The sequence below is a fragment of the Mobula birostris genome, chromosome 5, assembly GCF_030028105.1.
Source record: "Mobula birostris isolate sMobBir1 chromosome 5, sMobBir1.hap1, whole genome shotgun sequence".
Lineage (NCBI taxonomy): Eukaryota > Metazoa > Chordata > Chondrichthyes > Myliobatiformes > Myliobatidae > Mobula > Mobula birostris.
The window spans coordinates 28,085,670-28,109,151 of record NC_092374.1 but is presented as its reverse complement, the minus strand read 5'-3'; the positions used below and the strand labels follow the sequence as shown (position 1 = coordinate 28,109,151).

Below are 23,482 nucleotides of genomic sequence, written 5' to 3'. Positions count from 1 at the left end.
AAGTAAATAACACAATCCCAAAGGGGAAATCCACACAAACTACAATAGTAACAACAGAAATACATTTCACATAAAGGGACTTTTAAATAAGGAACATTAAAAAAATCCCTGTTTACAATTTTTCAAGTTATTGTACTAAGCATTACATCTAAACACATCATTTTACAGTATAATACACTTACAAAACAAGCTTATTATATTGTACTGTAACATAATCCAGTAATGTTAGGGAAGACATTCCATGAACTAAAGTTTGGTAAGAAATTGTTTTACAATATATAAACACATCTATCTGGATGACCAACTGCAACCAGAGAGATTTTTTAAAATGCTTTTCTTTTTGTTATTTTTAATCAGTGCAAACGTATTTATACAAGGCAGTCTCGGCTGCTGTACTCCTTTCTGCTTGAAGAAAAAAGCTGTTTGCATTTATAATCATTAAGTTCATACTATACTTATAATTCATTCATTCACCCACAAAGACAAAAGTAATCTGTACTCCTTCCAAATTAAACTTTAAAAATAGACCAACCTTTGACACTATCTCCTCATTATGGTTTCTATTTTTTTAATGCTTCGATGTGTTTCAAAACAAGACCATGAACTTAAATGAATATTGTATGGAAGTCAACTCAGTTTGGAACCCACACTTCCAGGAGTTAAAGCACCAGCATTAAAAATTCAGAAGCAATCGTCTGGTGAGAGCTTAGTTATGAGATGGTAACAGAGATAGAAAGAGTGGTCGGGGGAGGGAAGATGCAAGAAAAGGAAGGCATGCTATGTTGCAGTCTCCATTACCATTTCATAAAAGCTATGGAGGTAGTTATGTGCAATAATGAACAATATCTTAACTAGAGTGAAGAAAAAGGTTTGTGTTACATACATTAAAGTTCATTTCAGATCTAGCACTGCATATAAATTTCATGTATCTCATCAGCAATGTCTTGTTGTGATCTTATCATGAATGGTAACAGATCAGGCACACATGTTATTAACATATATACATTCTATATTAAAAATTGCTCATTCCCTAAAGTTGTGTTTATAGCAACAACTTAAAAACAAACTTCACTTTTTGTTTTATTGTTATAATTTCCAGTTGAACCAAATGAGAGGGGAGATATCTATAAACCAGGGGTTCCCAACCTTTTTATGTGAACCAATACCATCAGGCAAGGGGATCGTGGACCCTAGATTGGGAACCTCTGCTATAAGCTAATATCTCACTACTCTTATTGCCTTGAACACTTTTATGCCTGATTTATGTGTTTATAATATCACAGATATTACGTGATTTGGGTGTACAAGAAATAGTGACACAATTCCAAGAGATTAAAAATGTTGCAAGATCTTTTCTTTTGCAAAGGGCCCTCTCCCATCTGCTGAAGGACAAGGCCCGCAAAATAGACGATGAGAGCAAAGGCAGTTTTATTTGAAGACACAGGACTAGAAGGCTGGATTCAGTTTGAAGCATGTGAGAGGCTGAGACACAATCTGCTGCTCTGGGGCATAAAAGCGATAATATGATAGAACATGAATTATTTAATGGCACCACAGAACACAAAGAGAGTCACAAATGTAAACACATACCTGCGGCTGTGCCAGTATTGGTGTTAATAGCAAACATAAAATCAGGCTACATGTGCCACCATGTGACAAACAATCTTCTAATACCTCCTTATCGTTAATGTGGCATCAAGGCATTTGTTTTCTTTACAAGTGTCTGCAACTCATTTAATTACAAAGCAATAAATGGCTGCAGGTCTCAAACTACCATCCAAGAATGGTAAGGTTCTGTCTATAAAACAAGTGTATACACTCAGTGTCCACTTTAATAGGTACACCTGAACATTAATACAACATATCTAATCAGCCAGTGGTAGCAACTCAAGGCATAAAAGCATGCAGACATGGTGAAGAGGTTCAGTTGTCGTTCAGATCAAAGATCAGAATGGGGAAGAAATGTGATCTAAATGGCTGTCTGTGGAATTGATAGTTGGTGCTAGACAGGGTGGATTGAGTATCTCGAAACTCTTGATCTCCTGGGATTTCCACGCACAACTGTCTCTAGTATTTACAGAGAATGGTGCATAAACAAAAAAAATGAGAGATCAGAGGCGAATGGCCAGACTGGTTCAAGCTGACAGGAAGGCAACAATAACTTAAATAACCACACATTACAACAGTGGTGTGCAGAAGAGCATCCCTTAACACACAAAATGTCAAATCTTGAAGTGGATGGGCTAAAGTAGCAGAAGACCACACCAGGTTTCACTCCTGTACCTAATAAAGAGGCCGCTGAGTGTATTTTACAGCATGAAAAGTAATTAATACAGGTGGTGGCAACATAATATTGGGGCACAGGTGAGGTTAGTGTTGCTCGAACTTTGACCCTTGTAGAGATCGAAATGCCTCAAATGTACTGTTTTGTATCTTATTCTGTGCATGCAAAATAAAATATTTTTTGTTCAATCTGGAGAGATGCTTATTCAGCAGCATTTTCTCTGAAGCATATTTATTTGTACAAGAAAATAATGCACATCAAGTTCACATATATTGGTGAAGATTTACAGCAACTGTAAAACTTGTAGCAACATTACTGTTGTTCTATATGGTTAGCTTTAAACAACTTCAATAGTGATTTATATGTACAGTAACACCAGATGTATAACCTTGTACAGTAAAAAATGAGACATTATTTTATCTTTTAATAGTGCAACATATATCTGTTGGTACCACACAACTATTATTAACAATAACATTTATTGGAAATAACTGACCATAGAGTTGAAGATAATATCTTCAGTGTGTAAGACTGTCACATAGGTGCTCATCCAGATTTAACACAGCTACTGGTTTCGCAAAAATCACTGAGGAAATATTTTGCTGGCTTGATAATGTTCTAAAGAAGATTATTTCTAAAAATGAAGTTTTGATAGAATATCATCAAGAACCCAAAGCCAAGAAGTGCAAAACAGTTTGTGCTTTTTTTTCTTCTTTACCAAAATCACAATGGACGTTTCATGCAGTATGATGTAGGCGAATGCCATGCAGTAAGATGCATTACCCACTCAATACCTAAAGGATGAAGAAGTAAAATTAATAAGTACTCATGGAAACAAAAGAGTTCCAAGTCATAGAAATGGCTTCTACATGCAGTTTGCACAGCCTCTATAATGTACGAGCATGCTCAATGTGTATCAAATAACAGTTGAAGTGCAGGTGTGTGATTGCCAAGGGTGTAGTACAGAATCTGTCACTGACATCTACTACTGACAGCACTCAAACACTGGTAACAGAAGCTAGACACTTCGCAGGCTTCTGCAGTTTCTCAGGTTCACTTGGTGCAGGATCTGCGGTTGTTCGGAAACTGAATTCAGACGTGCCTCCATGTCCCGGACTAAGAGTGGGGTTCTGATGTCTGTTGCTGTCTAATATGCTTGAGGTGTTAGAGGCCAGACTTTCACGAGTACTGAAAGACACCATGGATGGAAAAACATTAATGCTCCCACACACTAATGTCACAACATTTAATCCTTCACAACTTCTGGCTCTCTTGGTTAACACTCACTCCTCAGAGGCCTGAGGCATAGACAATTTGGGAAACTTCAATACCAATGCAGAACCTTAGAGGATGTTCTTCTGAGTGTACGTTGGTGAAGTGTGATGGAGGGTACAGATTCATGCTTAGGACAACAAAATATTCCTGCTGTACTTACCTGAAACATCATAATTTGATACTGTTAACTTTGTGCAGAGAGAGAACTTGCTGCTGTGTGTTGTCAGCAAGGACTTTTCAAAGTTGTTTTCAAGAATTGCACATCCTTCACAGTTGTACTTAGTCATTTCACAAATAAAAATTAATATGATTCTTAAAACAACCCACCATCTCAACTTTGCTGATATCATAAAATTCACTCTTAAAATGAAAGAGAAATTAAAGAAGAAAGAAAAACCAGAAAGTTGACACTTTAACAGGCATGATGCACAGATTTCTGACCAGCAGGACAACATGAAAGATAAAGAAAATGTTAATGTTGCAATAACACAGAACTTAATTTGTGGGCATTTTCTATGTTGCTTCCTGTTGCATATTTTGCTTACGTACTTAATACAGGATAGAACAGTGGACTACAACTGTCAATGGCTTGGGTAAATCTTGCTCATTAGCTTGGAAATCTTTTGTCTCTCTGCATTCCACTTTGTCATGTGTAAGTGTCTTAAACATATCCAGTCCTATCCTACAAGGCGATGACCATCTGTTTAAGTATAATAAGCAACCACGTAGGCAGTCACACTGAGTAAATCCAGAAGTTGTTACCTGGCGCTGTTACTGGTCAGGCTTCTCTTCCAAGGAATATACTGGAGATGGTAATGTTCTACTTGTGATTTTCTAAGCATTTTAAATAATGATTTGAAAGTCATGAATGCATATACTAGAATTTGTTGTATGTGCTCTGAAGCTGTACAAAATTGGACAGTTTGCCCTGCACTGTGGCTAAGACATGGACTCTTAGGAAAATGGGAACAATGCTTGTGCAGGTAGCCCCAATGGTTTATTTACTTGCCCACAGGAAGTGAGCATGACCATCAGTAGTTACATTCCCCAGAGTGAACCGAGTGGCCACCTAGGCAAGAACAGTAAGTTTCCTTTCTTCAAAGATGTTAGGGCATCAAAGATATAAATCTAACTTCCTTACTTACTGTGGTAGGGGCTCAGACTCAGTCCTTCAATCATAGAAATTCAAGGCACATAAGGTGGACCCTCGTGCTCTAGGTTAATTCCACATCGCAATACTTGTTTCATGGTAAAATCCTTCATATGTCCATCCAGGTATATGTTTAAAGTGTACTGACAGTTTTTGCCTCCACTGCTCTTTCAGAAACAGGTGCTCACTAGTCATTACATGGACTCATTTCTTTCTCAACTTCCTTCCAATGACGAACAATTCTCTACCCCCTAATACTGACCTCCTTACTACGGGAAAGAGGCCTTTACTCTTACCCAGGCCACCCAATGACGTATACCCCCCAATCAAAACACTCTTCAATCTCCTTTGATCAAAAACAAACATCAGATTAGATGATCTTTATATGAAATCCTCTGGATCTGTACTCCTTAGCCTTTTGCTTTCCTCCCCATATGAGGAATGATTGAACAAATTAGGCCTGTATTATCTAGAGTTTATGAGAATGAGAAGATATCTCATTGAAATTTACAAACATTGTTAGAGAGGATAGATTGGATGCAGTTCTCCCTGGCTGAGAACCAGGCATCACAATCTCATAGGAAGAAATAAGCAATTTGGACAGACAACGAGGAGGTATTTTTTCATGCAGGCACAGTGAATCTCTGCCATTCTGTAATCCAAAGGGCCACAGAAGCTCAGTCATCCAATTCATTCAAAGGAATCAGAGATATGGTGTGGTCAATGATATAAATCTAACCTCTTTATTTACTGTGGTAGGGATTCAAACTCAGTCCCTCGATCACAGAAATTGAAGGCACATAAGGAAGGCTCTCATAAGGAGTGTGGAAAACAGCAGCATGGTAGAAGCTTGGCTATGAACTTCATGGATGGCAGAGAAGACGCAAAGAGCAAAGTGGCCTACTTCTGATATGATGTATATCCAGGCCTGGTCATGGATGCAGTTTTGAAGATGCTAACATTTAATACGCCTTGTTTGCTCTGTGCTCCTCACTTCTATTATTTTACATTTTACCTCCTTATTGTCAATGTCTATACCACATGCCAACTCTGAAGGCACTGCATATTATTCACTTGAACTTCGTGTGTCTATCAAACATTCTAGCTGCCATTTTGATCATTCTTTCCTTTTCATTCCTTTCACCCATCCCACGTTTATCACACAGTTAAAGGTTTACTTTGATTTTATGTGTTAAGATTTTTTATACACACGCTTCATCTTCCTACTTTCCTTTCTAATTTCATCCCCAAGCTCTACATTGCCTCAGGCTTTGAGTGACTTTCAGCTCTCAGTAGCACCACCAAAATGTTTAATCTGTTATTGGGCATGTGGGTAGTAAAACAGCACACCCCCACCCCGCCTGCTGCTGTGTCAATCAAAAAATCCAGGGACTATTCCATTGTCCATAGTCTTTTCATGTTAACCTGAAGTGCACTCACTGAATATTCTCTGTGGCAGAGAATGCCAAATAATTATTATACATGATTTAATTTTAAGGTCTCATCTAAAACTCAGTATAACAGAATCTGTACAAAAAGTGGGCAGTCTGGGGAAAGTAGTGAGGGCTTGTCAGTTTTCCGTGACCCCAGTAACAAAATCTAATTACAAACAAGGCTGTGCACAACAGAACAACGTTGCACAATGAGTTCCCAATTATTTGCGTTCAGATTTTTGGTAAAATTCAGTCATGTAGAACAATAAAAACACATTAATGTGTGTTAGAATTTCAAGGAGTATTATTTAACATTGTTATATTTATCCAGTGAAAAATAATCTGTTGTTTTGCTCTCCGCAAAATTACTTTGGCTCTTGGATCTTGGTGACAGAAACCTTTGCACACAACTTATGTTAAAAAAATAGCATGAGAAATCTATGTTGCATTATTAGATTTTACATCAGAAATGACAACATATTCCAATTCTTTTAAATATTCCTTCAGAGGATGTTTGCATTGCTGTGAAGCCCAGCTTTAATATCCATTTCTAACTATCCTTTTACAGAGCAAAAGTGTCATTTCAGGGAACTGCCAAATTCAACCATATCTCTGTGGCAGCTTGGACCAGGTAATGATGGCAAATTAACTTCACCAACGGGCATTAGTGAACCCCATTAACCAGAGGGTGGCGAATCTGTGGAATTCACTGCCAAGGTCAGCTGTGGAGACAGTCTTTGGGTCTATTTAAAGTGGAGGTTGATAGGTTCTTGATTAGTAAGGGCGTCAAAGATTACAGGGTGAAGGCAGGATTGATCAGCCACAGTGGAGCAGACTCGATGGACTGAATGGTCTAATTCTGCTCCTATGTCTTATCATATTCAATCTCATAGTTCCAAGCTTTATTCTAGATTTGTTCAATTAATGGGAGTTTAAATTCTCCAGCAGTTTTAGTTGAACTAGAACTCATGTTTTAAAATGTTTAGTCTAGATTTAATCATGATGTTACAGTAAGCCTAACTTTTTATGTATTATTTTCACTTTTTCAGCTTCTGTTTCTGGCCAGTAGCAATCACCACAAAATTAATAGAATTTTGGGTTTTATTCATTTTTTAAAAATAATTAAAAATCAAATCTGAATTTTGTTTTTTTTTTTATTTACACATGGGATGACAAAGCCAAGATTATTGTCCATTCCTTATTACCTTTAGGTTGTCTGTTTGGTAAAGGAACTTACATCATGATGTTAATGAAAGAAATCCAGGACTTTGTTCCAGCAGTAATGGAAGATCAGTGATGAGGTAGGATTTGGAAGGGGACCTGTACATGCAATGCATCTGATACACTTGCCCTTCTAAGCAAATGGCCAAAGGGCTGGCAGGAGCTCTGGATCTTTAATGCAGTCTATCTTGTAGGCTATACACACCATGCCTATGACGCCTGCTAAGGCAGAGGGAGTGAATGCTTACAGAATGGGCATTTGGTTGGATAATGTTGAGACAGCATTCATGCAGGCAAATATTGCATAATAATCTTACATGTCATCTATATGATGGATCAGTTTGTGAAGTCAAGTGGTGAGTAACTTGCTCTTTATAAAGTCCGAACATCTTTCTACATTACATGTTTACATAAAGTTGTCAGTTTATCTAATAAATATTAAGAAACAAAGAAAGAACTATGAGGACTAGAGTACATCACTATGATGAATTACATTTTATGCTAGACAAATCAATTCTCCATTCTTTATTTCTCAATTTTACAGGTTTTATCTTACATACATTGTATTAGCTAACTTTGAAACCTTGTACTAAGTAACATTCTACTACAAGATGAAAAAAACTTAAAAGCTCTCAAATGAATGACTGTGCTGGATTTACATTCACGTGCTTACCGTGGAGAATTAAATCCACTGTCTACTGTTATACTGCTGCTGTCCATACTATCTAGTCGAGCAGAATGTGAAGCTTTCTGACTGGCGCTGGTGTCAGATTCCTTTGGGCTCAGGAGAGTTAGATGCTTCTCAAACTTCCGCTGGAGACCTTTCTCTTTCTCTCGTTCTAGCAACCATTGCACCGTCCCACCATCTTCTCGGTTCTTACCTTCTTGTTGGTTTTTGTTGGTGCCATCTTCTGAGTCATCATCGGAAACATTATAATAATCAAAAGAAGACTCCTGATGCCCGGCCATGTCTCCGTGCTCTGGCAGTGATTGCACTGCACTTGATAGACCAACAAGGTTCTCACAGTTAGGGTGAAACAATTCAGATGGTTTATTGTGTTGTGATTCATATAAAGAAATTCCAGGGAGATCCTGGCTATTATTTTCCATGTGATTTACAGTTTGAGTTTCAGACTGTGATTTAAACACTTGTCCATTTGGCAATGACACTGTTGATGCTTGTGACGCTACAGGCAAATTAATGCTGTTCATATCTATATTTTCAGGATAATGCTTCTGCTGCAGTGACAATTGTTCCAGCTGTCCATTCACATTTTCTTCAATAGGTGGATGTTTCAAGAATCTGTCCAAAGGGGACAGCTTCTTAACTCCATCAGACAAGGTCAAAGTGTCATAATCTTTAAACAGATGTTCATCATTACAGTTAGCTGCTAGGGAAGATACAGTCCGAATAGTCTCCTTGGGCGCATTACACTGAAAGTAATCATCTGCTTTTACGACAGCATCAGGGCCACTAGGCTCATTGCAATTAGGCAAGGTTTCTTCAGCTGTGATAGGTTCCAGTGGATTGCAGGCATCATCGAGGCCTGCTACATTATCAACATCAACACATTCGGGTATACTAGGCTCAGTGATATGATTTGAATGTGATGTCAGCCCTGATCTGTGATGGCCCAGAAACTTGGAAGAACGCAATTTGTCATTACTCAAGTGGCTTTCATCCATGTTACATCCTTGCATCTCTTCTGCAGTGCCTGACAAAATAGTGCCAAGGGGTCTATTCGAATTATCCATTGATCTAGACCGCTCCTTGGCTTTGCTGGTCCGATCATTTCTTGATTTTCTATCCTGCGTATGGCTGTGGCTCCGATGTACTTTGGATTGTAAACTTTCCCTGGAATGTTCATGAAGTTGACCCTCCATCCTTCTCTTGTACAGATCACCAGACACATCCCACTCTGGGGTCACTGGATAATGGGATTCAGCCATGTTAATTCTGTCATATGTAACAAAGCCGTTGTCACCCTTCATTTCCATACTTGTACTTTTATCACATGGTGATCTGGTAATTGGATCATAAAACTCATACTCTCTGCACTCTGTTACATCTAAATGTGTATCTTCTGATTGCTCACCCTTAGGAACTCTTGACTTACTGTGTGATCGGGGCTTACCATGGGCCTTTTTGTGGCCTCTGCTTTTTTTGCTTTTGCCACTATGCTGGGCAGACGAGCCTGGTTTATTTCGATGGGCCTTATCCTCTTCAAGTTTCTTCATTAGCGCCGTGTGCTTCATGACATTCTCCACTGTCAGGTCTGGGTTAATCCGTTTAATTATCTCCTGCTCCACCTCCCGTGGTATGGAGGTCGGATTATCCTCGTCACGGAGAGGCCATTCCTCAGGAGGAAACTGGGCGGAAAAATTCACCAACTGTTTTGACTTGTCCTTCTTAAAGCTCAGTCTGAACAACTTCAGACCAAATTTTTTTGGCTGCTTTTCTCCGTCCTTGGTTTTTGGCAACGTTTCAGTTTTATATGAACAGTTAACCGTACTTTTACTTTTCTCAGTGTGTGTTATTGGGATCTGACTGAAAGAAGGAGGGCAATAGGAGTCCTTACAATCTTTTATTGATTTCTTCTGAAGCGTGGATGAGTGATTATGAAATTCCTCTCTGAAGCAGTTGCAAGAATCGCAGTGGTTTCGATGATGGGCTCTGTCTCTGAGGCAGCCAGAGTTAGATGGAGTTATAGTCCCTGGTTGTGGTGAAGTACATCGAGAACGGTCAGGTATCCTTTCATCCAGGTGATACCATTTGCTATTTGTTCTTATTAAAGAAGGTGTAATAAAATAAGTCTGTGGAGTTACAATAAAATATCCGTCAGGAGTTGGGTAAATTTTTCGCTCTCTTACGAGCATGTTCAATGTATGGCGAAGAATTTCTTGACTGGGTGTTGGAACCCCTACAATAAGAAGGCAAAAAAGTTATGCAAATCAATATTCTGTATGCACTTTTCAGTTAATACTCAAAATCTCGTTATGCCTTATAGTGTACTATAAGCACATTAAAGGAAACTAATATTTAAATGATTAATAACATTCTGGTTCTATGATGCAGAAGCTTCAGGAAATTAATAAACAGAATAAATATGGAATGTTAGCCTTGATTAAATATCAGAATCAGATTTATTGTCACCGGGTCAAATGACATTAAATTTGTTGTTTTGTGGCAGCCGTACATTGGAAAGGCATAAAATTACCATAAATTACACAAATAAATAAATAGTGCAAAAACAGGAGTAATGAGGTACTGTTCATGGACCGTTCAGAAATCTGTTGGCTGAGGGGAAGACACCGTTTCTGAATTGTTGAGTGTGTCACATATTCATGATTGTGAGTTTTTAAATCCATATAATAACTCTCTCTGGAACTGAATATGTGAGCTGAAAACTTAAAATTAGGTCATTCTTCAGTGAGGTCGCAGGGACGATGCTGCCAAAATGAAAATGGACACTCCATCTGTCTTGTCCTGAGGGAAGAACATCTCCTGTCAAGTAAGCTCCAATTTGGTACAAAATGATGATGGAAAACACATTGGTAATGTAAGGGTGTTGCTTTCCATTTGACGGACTTGCATGTTGTGGGACTGGTTTTGCTGAATAAAGATAAAGGATAAGAAGTGACTTTAGGTGAAGGAACATTAAAACTGATTTATGAAAAAAAGATTAATTAGCTTGGGCCTTCTCCCTGAGATTCAGATGTATTAGAGGTGAAGTTATTAAGACATAAATCTCTTAAAAAGCTTGACAGGATTGATACAGGGAGCAGGTTTCCTTTCATGGGGTATAGACAATAGACAATAGATGCAGGAGTAGGCCATTCAGCCCTTCCAGCCAGCACCGCCATTCATTGTGATCATGGCTGATCACCCACAATCATTAATCCGTTCCTGCCTTCTCCCCATATCCCTTGGCTCCACTATCTTTAAGAGCCCTACCTAACTCTTTCTTGAAAGCATCCAGAGAATTGGCCTCCACTGCCTTCGGAGGCAGCGCATTCCACAGATCCACAACTCTCTGGGTGAAAAAGTTTTTCCTCAACTCCGTAAAAAATGGCCTACCCTAACATCGGGAACGTGTTTCCTGCCTCTAGCACGTCCAATTCCTTAATAATCTTGTATGTTTCAATCAGATCCCCTCTCATCCTTCTAAATTCCAGTGTATACAAGCCCAGTCGCTCCATTCTTTCAACATATGACAGTCCCGCCATCCCGGGAATTAACCTTGTGAACCTACGCTGCACTCACTCAATAGCAAGAATGTCCTGCTTCAAATTTGGAGACCAAAACTGCACACAATATTCCAGGTGTGGTCTCACCAGGGCCCTGTACAACTGCAGAAGGATATCTTTGGTCCTTTACTCAACTCCCCTTGTTATGAAGGCCAACTTTCTTCACTGCCTGCTGTACCTGCATGCTTGCTTTCAGTGACTGATGAACAAGGACACCTAGATCTCGTTGTACTTCCTCTTTTCCTAACTCGACACCATTCAGATAGTAATCAGCCTTCCTGTTCTTGCCACCAAAGTGGATAACTTCACATTTATCCACATTAAACTGCATCTGTCATGCATCTGCCCACTCACTGAACCTGTCCAAGTCATCCTGCATTATCATAACATCCTCTGCACATTTCACACTGCCACCCAGCTTTGTGTTATCTCCAAATTTGCTAATGTTACTTTTAATCCCTTCATCTAAATCATTAATGTATATTGTAAATAGCTGCAGTCCCAGCACTGAGCCTTGCGGTACCCCACTAGTCACTGCCTGCCATTCTCAAAGGGACCCGTTAATCCCTACTCTTTGTTTCCTGTCTGCCAACCAATCTTCTATCCACGTCAGTTTACTACCCCCAATACCACGTGCTCTAATTTTGCCCACTAATCTCCTATGTGGGACCTTATCAAAGGCTTTCTGAAAGTCTAGGTACACTACATACATTGGCTCTCCCTTGTCCATTTTCATAGTTACATCCTCAAAAAAATTCCAGAAGATTAGTCAAGCATGATTTCCCCTTCGTAAATCCATGCTGACTCAGACCGATCCTGTTACTGCTATCCAAATATGCTGATATTTCATCTTTTATAATTGACTCCAGCATCGTCCCCACCACTGATGTCTCCCTCCTTTCTTAAAAAGTGGGATAACATTAGCTACCCTCCAATCCACAGGAACTGATCCTGAATCTACAGAACATTGGAAAATGATTACCAATGCGTCCACGATTTCTAGAGCCACCTCCTTAAGTACCCTAGGGTGCAGACCATCAGGCCCTGGGGATTTATCAGCCTTCAGTCCCATCAGTCTATCCAACACCATTTTCTGCCTAAAGTGAATCTCCTTCAGTTCCTCCGTTACCCTAGGTCCTTCAGCCACTATTACATCTGGGAGATTGTGTCTTCCCTAGTGAAGACAGATCCAAAGTACCTGTTCAACTCCTCTGCCATTTCTTTGTTCCCCATAATAAATTCCCCCGTTTCTGTCTTGAAGGGCCCAACTTTGGTCTTAACTAATTTTTTCCTCTTTACATACCTAAAGAAGCTTTTACTATCCTCATTTATATTCTTGGCTAGCTTACCTTCGTACCTCATCTTTTCTCCCCGTATTGCCTTTTTAGTTATCTTCTGTTGCTCTTTAAAAGTTTCCCAATCCTCTGGCTTCCCGCTCATCTTTGCTATGTTATACTTTTTCTCTTTTATTTTTATACTGTCCTTGACTTCCCTTGTCAGCCATGGTTGCCCCTTACTCCCCTTAGGATCTTTCTTCCTCTTTGGAATGAACTGATCCTGCACCTTCTGTATTATTCCCAGAAATATCTGCCATTGTTGTTCCACTGTCATCCCTGCTAGGGTATCTGATGAGGAGCAAAGCTGCAGAATAAGAAGGAAGACATGTCGGTCCATGGCCCCCTCTTGTGCCAAGATGAGGTCACCCTCGGTGGAGGTGCATCATCTTATATTCCATTTGGGTAGCCTCCAACCTGATGGCTTGAATATCAAGTTCTCCTTCCGGTAAAAAAAATGTTCCTCCCCCTCCTTTCTTCTTCTAATCCCCGCCCGCCCCCCTGGCCTCTTACTTCTTCTCACATACCATCTACTGGATCCCCTCCTCCTTTCCTTTCTCCTATAGTCCATTCTCCTCTCCTAACAGATACCTTCCTCTCCAGCCCTTTATCTTTCCTACCTGGTTTCACCTGTCACCTTCTCACTATCCCCCTTCCTCTTCCCCTCCCCACTACCTTTTTATTCTGGTGCCTTCCCCTGGCCCGAAATGTTGACTATTTATTCATTTCCATTGACGCTGCCTGACCTGCTGAGTTCCTCCAGCATTTTCTGTGTGTTGCTTTGGATGGATAAGACATTGCCTATTTAAGATGAGGACTTCTTTCAAAGGTCATGAATCACAGGAAATCTCTACCTCAGAGACCTGTGGATACCAACTCACTGAACATACTGAAAGGCTAAGATAGGTTTTTGGACTATATCAAAGTCAAGGGTAACAGAGAAAGGCAGGATCTGAAGCTAAAACCAAATACACCAGAATCTAACTGAATGGCAAAGCAGGCTCAAGGTGTTACATTACCTACTCTTCCTATTTCTTTACACTTAAAATAAAAAAAAGACACAATTGTTTCAGAAAACAGAAAACACCCAGTAGCTAATTTAGTTTACTACAAGGAACAAAACAAGTCACATCTTTTAAGCTAGCAATCTTACATCAGAACCCAAAACACTGGTCCATGGGGTACAAGGCCGTAGTGTTAGTGAGTTCCTGTGTGAGTTTCTCAAGAGAGCAGTTTAGCATTTTGTCACTCATTGAACAAGGGGGGAAAGCAGAGGTTAAGCACTTTCTGATCAGTGGGCAGAAAAAGTTCATTAATTCTAATAAGTCATGTTCGAAATTCAGGAACTGGTAACAACAGCAGACTAGATCAATGCGTGTTCAGACAAGGAAACTGAATGATGGCAGAGAAGAGAACAGTATAGCTAAGGTCTAAGCCATGACACTCATAATGAAGGTGCATTTGGAATGGCACAGGTACAATGGCTCCATGCGTCCAGAGTACACACAAGCCCTGAGAAAACGACAGAAGAACACACAACCTCATGCCCACCCCTCCATCACCAATTGTGGAAGGGTTTGCCATTCCCACGCTGGGCACAAAATTGGAGTGGAAGCAAGTCACTCTCGGTCCTGAGGGATTGTCAGAGGGGTCCTCAGGATCCTGAGAAGAGGATGAAGAAGAAAAATGTTGGGCTTGGGGTTGATAAGTTGTGGGCCTGCTATGTCGATGCGGAGGCATGGCGACACTTGCAGGCTGCCCCCAGTTCAACGTGGACTGTGTTGATCATGGACACAAAATGGTGCATTTCACTGTCTAACCTTTAATCTTCAAGTGCAAGCTGGTGCGCTATGAGAGGAGAAGTAAGGAGTAAGACATGATCAATAAATATAGTGCTCTAAGGAAAGTTGAGCAACAGACTTTGGCGCCCACCCCTCCTTCCATGGTCATGGTCCACTCTCCTCTCCTATCAGTTTCCTTCTTCTCCAGCCCTTCTTTACCTTTTCTACCTATCAGCTCCCAGCTTCTTACTTCATAACCCCCTCTCCCACCCACCTGGCTTCACCTATCACCTTGTACTCCTTCGCCTCCCCCACCTTCTTATTCTGGGTTGTTCCCCTTTCCTTTCCAGTCCTGATGAAGGGTCTCGGCCTGAAACATCAACTGTTTATTTGCTGCCTGATCCACTAAGTTCCTTCAGCATTTTGTTTGTGCTGCTCTGGACTTCCAGCGTCTGCAGGATCTCCTGTGCTGGTGTTTAGGGTTCCCTAAAGGTGGCAGCACAGGTAGGTAAGAGGTGAAGAAAGCATGTGTGATACTTGCTTTCAATAGTCAGGGCACAGGTTGTATAAGATAAAGGAAGACTATGTGGGGAGAGAGGAATGGACAAGGGAGTCGCATAGGGAGTGATCCCTATGAAAAGCAGAAGGTGGGGGGTGGGGGGGGAAGGACAGAGACAGCGGAAGTTCCGGTGAATTATGCGCTGGACTCGGAGGCTGGTGGGGTGGTAGGTGAGGACAGGAGGAATCCTATCTCTGATGGGGTGCTGGGAGGAGGGGTGTAAGGACAGACGTGTGAGAAATGGAAGAGATGCAGTTGAGGGCAGCGTTGGCGGTTGAAGGCAGCGTTAACAGTGGAAGAAGGGAAGCCTCTTTCTTTGAAAGAGGAGGACATCTCCTTTGTTGCGGAATGAAAAGCCTCATCTTGAGAGCAGATGCAGTGGAGACAGAGAAATTGAGGAGGTATAGCGTTTTTACAAGTACCAGGATGGGAAGAGGTATCTGTGACAGTCCGTGGGTTTATTAACAGACGTCAGTAGATAGGCTTCTCCAGAGATAGAGACAGAGAGATCGAGAAAGGGGAGGGAGGTGTTAAAAATGGACCAGGTAAATGTGAGGGCAGGTTGGAAGCTGGAGGTAAAGTTGACGAAGTCAACGAGCTCCACATGGATGCAGAAATGTAGTCGTTGACGTAGCACAGGAAAAGTTGGGGATGGACACCAGTGTAGGCTTGAAACATAGACTGTTCCACGTAACTGACAAAAAGGCAGTCACAGTTGGGTCCCACGTGAGGACTGAATAAATAGGTCTTTTTTTTTTCCTTTCTATTAAAGTGAGGAGATGATTGAAGTATATGAAATAATGAGGGACATACTGTAGATCAGTAGGGAACTCCGTTCTTAATGGATATACACATTCTCAAAGCACTGTTTTGAATAAAAATATTTCCCAGATAATATTTATCGGTAAACCAACATTGACTCCTGCAACTATCTGATCATTGTCTTATTGATTTTTATGGGGTTTGCTGTGTGTAAATTGGCCGCCCCTTCCCAACTTCTTTGATTCTGACACCACACAGAACACACACAAAATGCTGGAGGAACCCAGCTGGCCAGGCAGCATCTGTGGAAATTATATATACATGCATACATACACACACACAAACCAGGGGTGATTCATGAGTTCGTGGCCGAAGGTAGAAGGAGTCAATTTTAGAAAAACTAGCACAATTATTTTTCAACATAGTTCACTCCTACATCTACACACTTAGTCCAGCAGTTGTGGAGCATACGGATCTTGGACCTCCAGAAAGTGTCCACAGCAGGGTGATTATTAAGTTCGTGGCCTAAGGTAGAAAGAGATGAGTTATACAGCTCTCGTTACATGCACATGCAGATCAACTCTTTGAGTGATTATGCAGAAAGTTTGAAGTTAATAATTCATTAGGGGTGATTGATAAGTTCGTGGCCTAAGGTAGAATGAGATGAGTTATTAACTTCAAACTTTCTGCATAATCACTCAAAGAGTTGACCTGCATGTGCATGTAACGAGAGCTGTATAACTCATCTCCTTCCACCTTAGGCTACGAACTTTAGCAATCACCCATCTGTGGACGCTTTCTGGTGGTCCAAGATCCGTATGGTACACGACCGCTGGACTAAGTGTGTAAATGTAGGAGGGGACTATGTTGAAAATAAATGTGCTAGGTTTTCTAAAATTGACTCCTTCGGCCTTAGACCACGAACTTATCAATCACTCCTCGTGTGTGTATGTATATATAACACACACTTTTATTATTACATTTGGCACTGTACCATCTCGGCAAAACAAATTTCAGGCCAGTGATATTAATCCTATTTTGATTCTGATACTGATAGCAGTCCTCATTAACTGGAAAAGGAGTGGCCACTACTGAGTGTCTTTCACTAGAAACAGTATTATACTGTCCACAGTTTCTCTTGTCTTTCCACAAGCAATAACCTTGAAACTGGCAATACAGCAATTTTACATTGCTCTACCTGCTTGGTTTGATAATGTTCCTGTAAAGAACCTTAGGGCTTATTGCAAGTGTAAAGGTCAATTTAATTCAAGTTCCTTTATTCTGTCATGGGCACATAAATTGGAGGTTCCAAGGTTATAGAATTATATAACAATCAAGCACAGAAACAGGTCTTTCAGCCCATCTCCTTGAAAGAGATAAACTAAAAATCCCTGTTTTCCAAGGTTTCCCTGTAGCCAGTGAAATTATTTATTTACAACTACTCATATACACTCAGTTATATTGGGTATTTCTGTATGTTTGTGGTCTTCTGCTGCATTAAGTCCATCCACTTCAAGGATCGACGTGTTGTGCATTCAGAGACGCTCTTCTGCACACCACTGTTGTAACGCATGGTTATTTGATTTACTGTCACCTTCCTGTCAGCTTGAACCAGTCTGGCTACTCTCCTTTGACCACTCCCATAAGGTGTTTTCGCCTATTGAACCACCACTCACTGGAAGCTTTTTTTGTTCTCTGCAAGCTCTAGAGACTACTCTGTGTGAAAATCCTAGAAGATCAGCAGTTTGAGATACCCAAACCACCCCACCTGGCTGCAACAATCATTCCACAGTCAAAGTCATGTAGATCACATTTCTTCCCCATTCTGATGTTTGACCCGAACAACAGCTGAACCTCTCGACCATGTTTGCATGCTTTTACATATGAGTTGCTACCATCTAATTGGTTAATTAGATATTTACATTAATGAGCAGGTATACCTGCTTTCCCTTAATAAGTTACCAAAAACTTGGAGGCACTGCATTCTATATCACAACTCACTATATTAAAAATGGTAGACACACTGTTAACATTCTTGGTTCCTCACAAACAATGTTTTTTTTGCAACTTATCATTAGACAAAAAGTATAGAAGCCTGAAGGCCCACAACACCAGGTTAAAGGATAGCTACATCCCCTTCATCAGAATGAATCATGGATTAGAGGGCACGTGCTATAAGGGCTGGACAAACTTGGGTTGTTTACTATGGAGTGACACCGGCTAAGGGGGGGGGGGGGGAGGGTGCAGATAGCAGTTTATAAGCTCATGAGAGGTACAGATAGAGTAGAGAATGTTTCCCAGGGTTGAGATGCCTAATGCTAGAAGGTATACATTAAATGTGAGAGGGGGTAAATTCAAAGGAGATGTGTGGAGTTTTTTTTAACACACCGAGAGTGGTGGGTGCCTGGAATTCACTGCCTGGGGTGGTAGTGGAGGCAAATATGGTAGAGACATTCAAAACACTCTTAGATGACACATTAGTGTGCATGAAATTTAAAAATATGGCTATTGTTGAGGTTCAGTTGGGCATTTGATTACTAATATAATTAATTCAATATAGTGGGCCAACAAATCTGTTCCTGAGCTGTACTGTTCTATCTATTCAGTTCTTAATTTAGCAGTAAAATGGACCTTTTGTTTTATTGTGACTTCTTGAAAAAAATTATGCTTTATGTTTTACTTGTGAATGCTGCTTATATGCCAGTGATGCTGCTGTTCGTAGGTTTTTCATATTTTCACTGTACCTGTGCATTCATGAACTTGTTCATACATCAATAAACTCAACTTTTACTTTGATATAGAAAATCCATCAGTATTAACGTGGGTAACTGTTTACAAGTTCCCGCTTTCTTTCCATCCCTCTCGATGCCTTTAGCATTAAGAAATATATTTACCTTGTTGAATAGATATAATGACCTGGTCTCCTCAGCCTTTTGTGTTAGAAGATTCCACAGGTTTATCACCACCAGATGAAAAAGCTTCTTTGATGTTGGTTTTAAATGGCATACTCCATGTCCTGAGGCAGAAACCCACCCACTGGGAACATCCTCCTGCATTCAGCATGTCTACTGCTGTCACAATTTTACAGGTTTCTATGAATTCCCTCTCACTCTTCTACTCTCTGTTCTAATTGACTAATTTCATGTGTCTGTCCTGCCATCCCAGGGATCAGTTTTGCAAATCTTTCTTAAAATTCTGTAGGATAGACAGCAGCTGTACAAAGAGAAGCTGAGATAATGTGTCAGGTCCAAGACCTTTTTATCAGAGATGGTATAATTCCTTAGAATGTAGTAGTTAGTAATCTAAACTCTGTAGAATTGATTGTTTCCAGTTGTGAAGAAGTGTCTTTGATGTGCAATACTGACTCTGTTGCCTGAACCAGCTGAGTATCACCAGGACTCTCTGATTTTATATCAGTAAAACATCAGTACGTTGGAAGTGTGCTGGTATCATGGTGCAGTCGACATGAACAAGTTTACTTCAGTGATGAAAGAACTATTGAGGCTTCCTGTTGGCTATCCAGCAATTCTTAATGGAGGACAAATAATTCTCCGGATAAATAGAAAATCAAAACAGAATTAAACTTCTATTCAAAATGTAAAGATTAGTACCTGAGCAGTGTCAATCTATCTAATCAATTGCACAATAACAACATCTAGCAGGCAATAATGAAGACTCATCAATTACGCTTAACTACTGTATGTCTAGCTGGACAAGAATACGAAAGTAAAATCTATTCCCCAAAGAGATTTCATAATCCAGAAGCCAAGACAAAGATTTGAGAATCTTCACAAATTCAATGACTAAATTGCTATTAAATTTTAACAACAGTTAAAAATACAAGAGTTCATCTTTGCCTTACATACAGAGGCAATCTACCTCCAGTCCAAATGTATATGTAATAGTAACACACATAAAAGTTGCTGGTGAACGCAGCAGGCCAGGCAGCATCTCAGGAAGAGATGCAGTCAATGTTTCAGGCTGAGACCCTTCGTCCTGGCGAAGGGTCTCGGCCTGAAACATCGACCGCACCTCTTCCTAGAAATGCTGCCTGGCCTGCTGCGTTCACCAGCAACTTTTATGTGTGTTGCTTGAATTTCCAGCATCTGCAGAATTCCTGTTGTTTATATATGTAATAGCAATCTAGTTTGACAGAGTGCACAGAATTTTGAAGTTTAATGTCAAAGAGTGGGGGAGGCTTATAAATTCAGTGAAACTTTACGGGATGGAGTATTGCACTATTGGCAAGTGAGCAATCAAGAATAAAAATAGGGAAATAATGTATCACTTAGAAGTGGAGAGGTAGCAATTACACCTAAAATACCATGCACATAATTGGCTGATAGGAGGAAGGATATTAATGCACTTTAAACAGCTCAGAGAGTTTATTAACAGAAATGGAATGGGTTGTCTTATGAGTAATGTTTAGATAGGCTAAGTTTCTTAACAAGAGTGAATGGGCACTGAAAGATACAAATCTTGAGGACCTCTTAAGGTTCACAACAGGTAGATGTAGAGACGATATTTAATCTTGTAGGAGATTTTGAAACCGAGCACACCATTTACAAATATAAGTTTGACCATTTAGGACAGAAATGACACCAAGTATCTCCCCCCCTTAGTGGACAGATGGCCATTGGATCACTTCCTCAAAGGAATATAGGTTCTAGATAAGGGGGTATCACTGAGAGTGGATGGGTGGGTATGCAGAGTGGAGGTAATAATCAGACCAGCCATGATCTTCTGAATGGGCAGCACAGTAGCATTAGCATAATAGTTAGTGCAATTCTATTACAGCGCCAGCAACCCAGGTTCAATTCTGCCACTGTCTGTAAGAAGTTTGTACGTTCTCCCAGTGATCCTGTGGGTTTTCTCCCGCTGCAGTGGTTTCTTCCCATATTCCAAAGAGATACGGGTTAGGAATTTTTAAGTTGTGGGCCTGCCATGTTGGAGCCAGAACCAAATCTACTCTTGTGAGCTGACTTCAGTATATCCTTGGACTTTGTTATTCATTAACACAAACAATACATTTCGCTATACATTTTGATGTACATGTGACGAATCTTTAATCTTCAAAATCTTCAATGGTAAAGCAGGCTCAGGGACTACTCCTGATCTTAATCCATACATTTATATCCACATCTAGATATTAATCTATAATTGGAATAAGTAAATTATGTGAGCTTTGGAGGAACACCGACATGGCACATGATGATGACGATGATAATAGAGGACTATTCTATATACTGCAGGACTGTGTAGTCAGATGCATTCTTATCATGAAGCAGATAGCAAGCAGGGCGCTGAAGAGATTTAAACACGTGGCCAGTTATTTGTCCTGATGCTGCAGATATCCCCAGGTGAGAAGCCACGAAGTTTCATTCTTACACAAGCACTCTCTCTGCCAGCAGCCATAAAGGATGGGAGGCTTTGCTGTTGCCAGGTTTACTGATACTCCAAATGTGCAAATAAAATTCATCCCGGAGGTCAGGATGCTGTTGGCCCATGATGCAGTGTAAATATGGGCTTGCAGTTCATCTCATACAATCCCACAAATGGAAAGAGCTCTCTTTTAGGTCTGCAGTGTATATCTAACAATGAAACCCTTCCAAATAAATACGAATGACCACAACCTACCAGTACCTCCACCAGGTTATGGTAAACATTAAAATTAAATGTTTGGTTATGGCTGAAGGATCGTGAAATCTTCGCAAGCTAACTCATTCTTTGATCTTGATCGGCATGTCACTGCAACCACAGAAATGGTGAGACAGAATTTATAGTATAACTGTTAATGCCCTGTAATCCTAGCTTGATCCTTAAAATAATGGCACTCTGTTAAAGCAATCCACCACTGCAATGTATACTTTCCCTACTTGGCTGTAATCCCATGTTAAAGTGCTCGGCACCTGCTATTGAACCCACTTTGGCCTTTGCTTTCCTCTTCCTCCTTGCCCACTCCACCTCACCTGTTTGCACCTTAAAGCTCCCTCCCAGGCTTGAACACTCATCAACGTGAAACGTTAACTCTTGCTTGCTCAGCACAGACCGTCCCTGTTCCCAGAGTATTTCTACCGTTTTTCTGTTGTTGCTTTACAGTACAGAGCCACTCCTTGAGTCAGCCTTCTTTCAGTAGCACGCTGGGACAAGTTCTGCATGTTGCTGTCAAGTCTCTAGACTGGGACTGAACCTACAATTTCAGCGTCGAGGCTGCTAAATACCAACAAGGGCCTATGGTGTATGAAAATTGCAATTTTAAAATTGGATTTGTTCCAAGTAAAGCTTGTTCACAATATTCCATATTTGCATACTGCTGCTCTATGTACTTACATTGGCTATTAATTATAAAGTTAATTGTGTTAACAGCTGTTGAGGAAACAGGCTTTTCATGTAGCATCAAATCACATATGGCATCTTTGTTGATTTTGTGAATTATTACACCGATACAAATAAATTGCCACTGAATAATTATTACTGAAGGATCCAAAATTAACATCCTTATGCCCAGCAGCTCAAAATATTGCTTTCATTACTGGTTTACTGAAATACTACCTTATTTTAGATTTAGTAGGATCATAAGACATAGGAGTATAATTAGGCCATTTGGCCCATCATGTCTGCTTGCCACTCAATCATGGCTGATTCATTATCCTACTCAACACCATTCCCCTGCCTTCTCCCTATAACTTTTGACACCCATACTAATCAAGGACCTATCAACCTCTGCTTTAAGTATACCCAATAACTTGGCCTCCAGAGACATCTGTGGCAATGAATTCTATAGATTCACCACCCTGTGGCTAAAGAAATTCCTCCTCAGCTCTGTTCTCCAGGGATATCCTTGTATTCCAAGACTGTGCCCTCTGGTCCTCGACTCCCTACTCCCCAACTATCGGAAACATCCAGTCTATCTCAGCCTTTCAATATTTGATAGGTTCCAATGAGATTCTCTCCTCATTCTTCTAAACTCCAGTGAGTACAAGCCCAGAGCCGTCAAAGGTTCTTCACATGTTAATCGTTTAATTTTTGGGATCATTCTCACGAACCTCCTCTGGACCCTCTCCAATTCAAGCACATCTTTGCTTCCATACGGGGTCCAAAACTGCACACAATAGTCCAAATGCGGTCTGACCAAGACCTTAAAAAGCCTCAGTATTACATCCACGCCCTCACTGTCACTTTGTCCCGGGGACAGCTGTGTCTCAGCTTGTAGCAGCTCAGTCCCCGTCTAGAGACCAGACAGCAACTCGAACTGTTGTTGCAGTGTGCTACTGGGGGAGCACTAAGCTGCAAACAGGACTCTACAGCTTCTGGTAAATGAAAACAGAAAATGCCAGGAATACTCAGTGTGTGTTCAGGAACAGTGTGAGTTCAGGGGGGTAAAAAAAATGGAGTTAATACTGCAGGTTGATCAGAAGTGGAGAAAGCTTTATGG

At 40.5% G+C, this 23,482-nt stretch overlaps 1 protein-coding gene across 6 annotated transcripts in view; it reads right to left on the bottom strand.

Moving 5' to 3' along the window:
• The window catches only part of LOC140197579 (storkhead-box protein 2-like), a 332,737-nt gene continuing 309,255 nt past the window's right edge, over window positions 1-23,482 (bottom strand). For 5 of the 6 annotated variants that reach the window (XM_072257716.1, XM_072257719.1, XM_072257717.1 and 2 more), the window contains exons 3-4: window positions 8,037-10,284; window positions 1-3,472 (exon numbers count right to left, since the gene is read on the bottom strand). In XM_072257716.1, the coding sequence (XP_072113817.1) occupies window positions 3,283-3,472; window positions 8,037-10,284 (2,438 nt within the window). In that variant the 3' untranslated portion in view covers window positions 1-3,282. The remainder of the gene's footprint in view (window positions 3,473-8,036; window positions 10,285-23,482) is intronic. The other variant, XM_072257718.1, reaches the window with a different exon arrangement.